Genomic DNA, 8,234 nt, shown 5'->3' on the forward strand with positions numbered 1-8,234 from the left:
AGAAGCAGCGTGGTGTAGTGGGTAGAGCACGGGCCTGGGAGTTAGAAGGTTCTAATCCCAGCTCTGCCACTTGTCTGCTGCCTGACCTTGGGCAAGTCACTTCACTTCTCTGGGCCTCAGTTACCTCATCTGTAGAATGGGGATGGAGACCGTGAGCCCCACGTGGGAACAGGGACTGTGGCCAACCCGATTTGCTTCTCTCCACCCCAGCGCTTAGTACAGCCCCATCTGCTTGTCTCCCGGGGCGGGGGGAGATGGGGAGGGGCTTGGCGTCCCCGGCCCTGTCAGGCCTAAGCAGCCCGGACAGCGAGAGGCCAGCTGGGGCCCGGAATCGGGGCCCTCTAAACCCACGGAAGCCCAGTGCAGCGCCGGGAAAAGCGTTGAGTCTCGGCTGCTCCGGGGCTCTGCCACTTGTAGGCCTGACCGATTTCCTGTCCGTGGGAAAACGGTGGCTATCTTCGCATAAACACCACAGAGTCCGCCTCGATTGCTTAGCCATTATCTGTTATTCTTTTTGTTCTTCTCCAAGTTCCATTTGTCCCCTACTTCCCTGGCCTTTGACCGCCTTGCCTTACTGCTCCCCTCAGAGCCGGAAGCAGGGAGCCGTGGGCTGTGGGGTAGACACCCTTTTCGACTATCTGTAAACACGCTCCTTCACTTTCAACCACATGTGTACACGCTCCTTAACCTTGACTTATGGCTGTCCTGGGGATTGTAGTGCCCTCCGTGCAGCGATAGCCGTTGGATTCTTGCTTCCTTCTTGCTTCTCGTTCGCGGCCCGGAACTAAGAAATGCCCGAGCTGCATCTCTGAGCCACTTTTTCTGTTCCAGAGCCTCCGGGGCCCATTGACAACAGCAAGATCGCCCTGCTCAAGGGAGGAGGTCACATCCAGGTCAAGCAAGGTGGGTACCCCGGGGGGAGGCGGTGCGGCGGAGAACGGGATGACCCGCCGTAGGGCGCGCCCTCTGCCCGGCCCATGACGCTGCTGTCACGTGCCTCCTTCCTTGGCTTGCGGGAAACAGTTGCCGCAGTCGGCAGTTCCCGTTTCTCGCTTCTGTTAACCAGCCCGGATACCTCCTTGCTCTTCCGCCTCAAGAAACCGAATGCGAAATCAGTCGATCGGGAGTATTTATTGAGCGCTTACTGTGTGCGGAGCCCTGTACCCACGCGCTTGGTGCGGTACAGTACGGCCGTACGGTACGACGGAATTAGCGGACGTGTTCCCCGCCCGTAACAAGAAGCAGCGTGGCATACTGGATACGGCACGGGCCTAGGAGTCAGAAGGAGCTGGGTTCTGACCCTCCCTCCACTACTTGCCTGCTGTTTGACCTGGGGCAAGTCACTCAACTTCTCTGTGCCTCAGTTCCCTCATCTGTAAAATGGGGATTGCGTCTGTGAGCCCCATGTGGGACAGTGCCTGGCACATAGTAAGTGCTTAATACCACTATAATATACCCTATTACTAACATACATAATATAATATTATTATAGTGGTATTAAGCATTCACTCTGGGCCAGGCACTGTTCTAAGCATTGGGGTAGACACGAGCTAATGAGATTGGACATAGTCCATGTCCCATGTATCTACCCCAGCACGTAAAACAGTGCCTGGCACATAGTAAGCACTTAACAAATACCATTTTAAAAAAAAAAAAGAGGAGCAAAGTATAACATTTAAGAGGCCAGACCAGACCCCCCAGTCTCTCCACCTTCATGTCTGGACACAAGGCACCTGCCTGCTCCAGGGTGGCTCCTGCCCCAACTCCTCTTGGCCCGGGGACAAGATGGTTGACTAGTCCAGCCTCCCCCTGAACAGTAACCCCTGGGCCCTGGACTCCGCTGCCCCAGCTTGTCGGTTTGTTTTATGATACTTGTTAAGCGCTTAGTACTTGTCAAACATTGTGTCAAGCGCTTGGGTAGGTACCTGTCAGTTGAGTTCAGACACAGTCCCTGTCCCTCCTGGGCCTCACAGTCTGAAGCAGGAGGAGTAGAGCAGCTTCTGAATATAACAGGAAAAAAAGATGTCTGCCCGTGCCTCCAGCGGGTCTCCCTGGGGCGGCCTGAACACGCCGAGCCCAGGAGCCTTCCGCTCTCCAGGCGAGGGCGGGAGCCGCCGAGCCCATCCGGAGATGAATGGAGGCTCTTCATCCGTGCCATTCCCGGAGCGGGAGTTCAGGCAAATGAAATTCCCCTTTCCCCTAGGCAGCGTCCCGCCAGCCTCCCCATTGTGGGAAGGCGAGGGACCGAGCGGCGGGCTGCGCCGCCCTTTGCCCTTGGCAAACAGCCCTCGTGTGACCCGAGGATGCCCCGCTGCTCTCGGCAGGGGCTGACTACGGGCAGATTTCGGAGGAGACCTGGATCTACTTGAACGCCCTGTATGGCGGGGGACCGGAAATCGCCATCCGGCAGAACGTGGCCCAGCTGCAGGAGCCCGAGAGCCTCCACGGGGAGCAGAAGATCGAGGCCGAGACCCGGGCGGCCTGACCGGCGTCGACCGACCCGTGAGTCCCCCTGGGCCCGGGCCAAACCCAGGGTGGTGTGGATTCCTGGGGCTGGGGCAGCAGTCGCGGCCACGTCTGTCGACGACGACTGCTCTGGGCCCTTGGGAGGCGCAGCACGAACCAAGGAGACAAATGTAAAAATACTTAAAACTGGTGTAGGTTGGTTTCGGGCAGGCAAACGTGCCTACCAACTCTGTGTTGGACTCTCCCAAGCGCGTAGTATGGGGCCCCCACACAATAAGCGCTCCATAAATACCACTGATTGACTGATAGATCAAAATAAGTAGAGAGGACATGTACGCTCACCACCGCATTTCTGGACTGAGAGATTTTTCTCCGCATGCCCTCTGCAAGGACTCCTCCCCAATACGCTGCCGTCACGTATCTGGACGGGCACCCCACCGCTCCCTCCGGCCGTCTCCATGGCAGGTGCCAGTGGGCAGCCTGGTCGAAGGATCTATCAGGTTTGGGGAGGCAGGATTGGATTTGAGCTGCTGCCCCCAAGTTCAGTCAATCAGTTAATGGTATTGAGCATTTACTATCTGCAGGGCCCTGTACTAAGCGATCAATCGATTGTGTTTATTGTGTGCTTAGTGTATGCAGAGCACTGTACTGAGTGCTTGGGGGAGTACAACAGAATTGGTAGCCACGTTCCCCGCACACGACGAACTTACAGTCTAGAAGGGGAGACAGACATTAATATAAATAAATTGTGCATAAGGGCTGAAGGGCTGAGGGGGATGGTGAATAAAGGGAGCAAGGCGGAGGGATTCAGAAGAGAATGGGAGAAGAGGAAATGAGGGCTTAGTCAGGGAAGACCTCTTGAAGGAGATGTGCCTTCGATAAGACTTTGAAGGTGGGGAGAGGAATTGTCAGACATGAAGAGGGAGGGCGTTCCAGGCCAGAGGCAGGACGTGGGCAAGAGGCTGGTGGCGAGATAGACGAGATCGAGGTACAGTGAGTAACGAGCACACGAGAAAATTGCGGAGTTGGTAGATGCGAACACCGCTCACGAGGAGTTAACGGGCTAAGGGGGGGGAGAATGACGTTCAAGTAGATTAGGGATAAGGGAAAGAGTAGAATATAAGAACATCGACGTCAGTAGCGTGGGGCGGGGGTGAACGTCGGAGCGCACATTCCACGGTGAGAGCCGACTGTCTCCGCAGGTCCCCCGTGACGATCTCCTCGGAGGGTGGTGGTGACCACCTCAGAAGAGAGGCTGAGCACTTTGGAACTCAAATGCGTCAAGAGGCAGAAACATTGTTTTGGTTCTCAGTGAGTAATGCTGCACCTAGGAAATATATTACTCGTAAGCTTGCTGAAGCGCCAAGACTTTGTTTGTAACCTTTGTCTTTGTTCTTGTTCTGGCGGAGCACAGGTTAATAATAGTCGTCCCCGAGACTTGTCCTCTTCTAGCCCTCAGCAACCCTGACAGGTGAGCCCCGGCTTTGGAGACCCAAGATCTGGGTCCTTCCGCCCCCAGACTTGTAATCCGGCTCCCCGTGCAGGAGCGTCTGAGAGGAGGGCGCTGGAGGCATCGTCCCCAGATGGGCAGTGGGTTCCGACCGTACGTTCCGTCCGACGTCCCGACACCCTCAGAGGGCGGCGTCCGGCGGAACTGAAACCCGGAGGGGAAGTCGACAGTGGGGTGAGTGGTGACGGAGCCAGGCCGGGGCAGATGAAGTTGCAGCGTTTAGTTCACTGACGTGGTCGCATACAGGCGGCGCGGGTTCGGGTTCCAGGAGAGCCTTGGGCGGCCGGCTCGGAGGCCGCGGGGCGGCAGGGAGGGAGCGACCGCACGCTGCAGAGCCAGGCTGACCTTTATAAGAGCCTTTCCCTGTTCCCGAGGGGCGAGGGGACCCTCGGCTCTCCCGATCCACGTCAGCTCTCCCCCCTCCTCCACCTGCTGTGCTCCGCTCTCCAGGGGTTGCAGCGGGAGCGAACGTCTCTCGAGCTCCAGTGACAAGAAAGATACCTCACCCGTCCGGTTCCGTGGCTGCTAGTGCAGTTTTCCTTTGGGGCGGCTACCTCGGCGAGGAGGGTGGCACAGCACCCCTTCCCCTCTCCCCTCCCACTCACCCCCAAGCGACTTCTCCCCGAGGCCTGGAGAGTCGAGCCCATCTGCCTCCACGGCCGTGGTTTCGATTTTTGCCCGGGCCCCGCTCTGCTCCGGTGAGGGCCCCCAGCCGGCTCAGCGATCGGCTCAGATCGCCGACCGGGCCGCGGACACTCACGCTCGCTGGCGGCTGACTCTCCAAGGGGTCCGAAGGAGGTAGGGGACTCTCCAGGGTCAGAAAAGGCTGAGGAGTCAGAGAGAATGGAGGAGGAATTCGGAGCTAAGACTTCCAGCCTCTTTCTCCGACCTCCGGCCTTTCCTGAAGTGAGCCGGAGGTGAAATCCCTGCAGGTTGTCCTTCAAAGGGAGCCGCCCGTGACATCCGCCAGTGGTTCCTTTGTAACCCTGTTTCCCCGGGCCCCGGCCTCTACCCGGCAAGAGGGCGGGTCGATGGGGGAGCCAGCTCCGGTCGGCGTCTGCAGCCGTCCGGGCGAGTTGCTGCGGCGAGCGACGAATGTACTGCAGAGCCTCTAGGTCTGCGTGTGACTGTATTGTTTGTGTTGTAGAAATTCCGCTGTATAGACTGTAACGAGTCCTCTAGCTTGTGCTCGGAGCGTCACGGCCAAATACATGTGCATTCATCACCCGTGCCTGCCGCGTGTTCGTGCGGGCGCCCGCGGTGGGTTGGGCGACCGGGGCTCGGATCCGGCCGAACGCGGATGTCACTGCCGGAAGAGGCACGGGAGAGCCAGAGGCGGGTTGGGAGGAGCAGCGCGGCCTCGGGGAAAGAGCCCGGGCCTAGGATTTCGAGGATTTCCGGTTCCGCCACGTCTCCGCTGTGTGACCGTGGGCAAATCACTTCACTTCTCTGGGCCTCTGTCTCCTCGGCGGGAAAACGGGGATTAAAGCTGTGAGCCTCATGTGGGAGAGGGACTGTGTCCACCTTGATGATCTCGTAGCTACGCCAGTGCTTAGTACAGTGTCTGGCACGTAGTAAGTTCTTACCAAATACTATAAAAAACAAAACCAAAAAAACTTTAAAAAAGAAGGTGGATTTCTATTTTCTGAGGTGTGCTTAGGCTCACCCCCGTCACCCTCTCTTAAGCAAGCCAAACGTGCAGTTGAGGTCAGAGAACGGAGCAAGCACTAAGCAGGAAGTCACACAACTGCAGACATCGTTCCAGCGACCGTGAGCATCTTGAGAGAGCGCTGCTGGAGCTAAGGAGGTTCTTCTCTCCACAGCCAAACTTCGGCAGGGGGCATCGGGACTCGAACGCTTCTGCCTGTAGCCTCACAGACGGGCAGGAACCGGCACGAAAGCGGATCGATTCCCGGGAGTTTGGCACAAGACTCCAGCGGCTCACGTTCAGACCCGTCGGGCCTCTTCGCCTTTCAAATGAGTTGCTTCCCCACTCCGCCCCGGACCAGTCCTCCGGACTTCAGCCGGCCTCGGTGTGGAGATTTCCATGATGGTCAATAAAACGTCTCCTGGCAGGAAGGGCTGAGAGGGTCAGTTAGAATTTTATTTCCCAAAGATAGCTCACTGCTGGCTGGTTTAAAGTGACCTCCGAGCCTAGAGAACAAACTGCAGGGTGGCCCAGCTGTGGTTTAGGAGAATCCCAGGAGAGGAGCAGATCCAGCTGTGCAAACATCTACTAGCTAGTCAGTTCACAGAAAATTTTAGGAACCGCAGTCCTCCCCCGTGCAGGGAATTACCTGGCATTTTTGAGCTCTTTGGAGGGTTGGGTTTTTTCTTTTTTTTAATGGTATTTAAGCGCTTACTATGTGCCAGGCACTGTACTAAGCTCTGGGGTAGATACAGGGTAGTCGTGTCGGATACAGTCTACGACCCACATGGAGCTCGCAGTCTTAATCTCCACTTAACGGATGAACCCGGAGAAGTGAAGGGGCTCGCCCACGGTCACGCGGCGGCCAGATGGCAGCGACAGACTTAGAACCCGGGCCCCCTGAGTAAAACCCAAGGTCTTCCAACCCAAGAAACGAATCTAAAAAATCACGAGCACCCGTTCACGCGCTTCGTCTCCCCCCTCGGCCCCCGACGTGGACCCGTTGAGATGTTATTGGTGACGCTGCAGTCGGGTCGCTGGTGGCTCCTGCAGCTGCAACAAAAACACTCAGTCCGTATCGCCCCCCTCCTCAAGAACCTCCGGTGGCTGCACCTATCCACCTCCGCTGCAAACAGAAACTCCTCTCCACTGACTTTAAAACCCCCGATCATCTCAACCCCCCACTCTACCCCCCACCAGTCTCCTACTACAGCCCGGCCTGCTCGCTCGGCTCCTCCAGCACCAGATTACTGTGCCCCATCTCGTCTCTCTCACGCCAACTCCTTTCCCATTTCTTCTCCCCAGCCTAGAGCTCCCTTCCCCTCCACATACACCAGACCACCACTCTCTCCACCTTCAAAGCATCATTAAGGTCACATCTCCCCTAAAGGGCCTCTTTTCCCCGGCTTGCTCTCTCTTCTCTGTCTCCCTTCTCCGCACCTCAATTCCGCGACCTTTGGACACTCGATATTCTCCCCGACCCCAGAGCACTTCTGTACGTATCTTTAAATTACATATTAAAAATTATTTATTCATATTAACGACTCGCCCCCTCTAGACTGTGAGCTCGTGTGGGCAGGGACTGTGTCTGTTATATTGCTGTATTGTACCGTCCCGGGCAGGGAACGTGTCTGCTAATTCTGTTGTACTCTCCCAAGCGCTTAGTACAGTGCTCTGCATATAGTGAGCAGTCAATAAATATGGTCGATTGATTCCGCTGCAGGCAGAGTTTGACTCTTCAGCAAAATGTTCTCCAACCAAACCGCTAACCCCAGGGTCTCATCTAGTTTTTTTCTACCTGCTTCTGACATCTCCATCCACCTTCCCTGCCCCACCGCCCCCCTCCTCACTTTTAGCGAGACAAACCCGTCACTTTTCCTTTCCCCATCACGATACCAGGAGAAGCAGCCTGGCCTCGTGGATAGAGCACGGGCCTGGGAGTCAGAAGGACCTGGATTCTAATCCAGCCCCGCCACTAGTCTGCTGTATGACCTTAGGCGAGTCACTTCACTTCTCTGGGCCTCAGTTACCTCATCTGTCAAACGGGGTTTGAGAGTGGGAGCTCTACGAGAGACAAGGGCCGTCTAACCTGATTAGCTTGTATCTATCTACCCCAGCACTCGGTACAGTGCCTGGCACGTAGTTAAGTGCTCAAAAAATACCATTTAAAAAAAAAATCCCAGCATCCTTACTTTGGGCACGAGGAGGAGGCGAGGAGTACTTTGGGGTCTGGAAGCGGAACAGCCCAAAAACCACTCTCTGTCTTCTTTGGGATTCATTTTGCAAGGATGGTGAAGGCAAGGAGCCTGAAAGCTGCGGCTCTGCACACCACAAACGCTCAAATACGGATTGATTGATGGATTGACTTAACTGTTTGAGCCAGGGTCGCATTTGGTTGCGCGGTGGCCCCGGTCGGGGCTGACTTCTGACAGTAGGCGAGGGGGAGAAGCGGGAGCTCGGATTGGAGTGTCGGCTGTGCGTCTGGTTGGGAAGAAGCGAAGGGCCGTTCGGTTTGGTTTGCGTGAGCTGCAGCTGTTTTTAAAGCAGCCAGTGGGGCTTCGCTGCTTCTGCGATCATTGTGCGAAAGCATCAGAGTCTGAAATCAAACGG

The 8,234-nt window shown here is 56.4% G+C and overlaps 1 protein-coding gene across 4 annotated transcripts in view; it reads left to right on the forward strand.

The window, feature by feature from the left end:
- The window catches only part of USP20 (ubiquitin specific peptidase 20), a 44,378-nt gene extending 39,177 nt beyond the window's left edge, over positions 1-5,201 (forward strand). For all 4 annotated transcript variants that reach the window (XM_029063163.1, XM_029063168.1, XM_029063169.1 and 1 more), the window contains exons 24-26: positions 832-903; positions 2,325-2,502; positions 3,669-5,201. In XM_029063163.1, coding sequence (XP_028918996.1) covers positions 832-903; positions 2,325-2,485 — 233 coding nt within the window. In that variant the 3' untranslated portion in view covers positions 2,486-2,502; positions 3,669-5,201. The remainder of the gene's footprint in view (positions 1-831; positions 904-2,324; positions 2,503-3,668) is intronic.
- Positions 5,202-8,234: the final 3,033 nt, after the last annotated feature.

The sequence above is a fragment of the Ornithorhynchus anatinus genome, chromosome 4 (assembly GCF_004115215.2).
Source record: "Ornithorhynchus anatinus isolate Pmale09 chromosome 4, mOrnAna1.pri.v4, whole genome shotgun sequence".
Classification (NCBI taxonomy): domain Eukaryota; kingdom Metazoa; phylum Chordata; class Mammalia; order Monotremata; family Ornithorhynchidae; genus Ornithorhynchus; species Ornithorhynchus anatinus.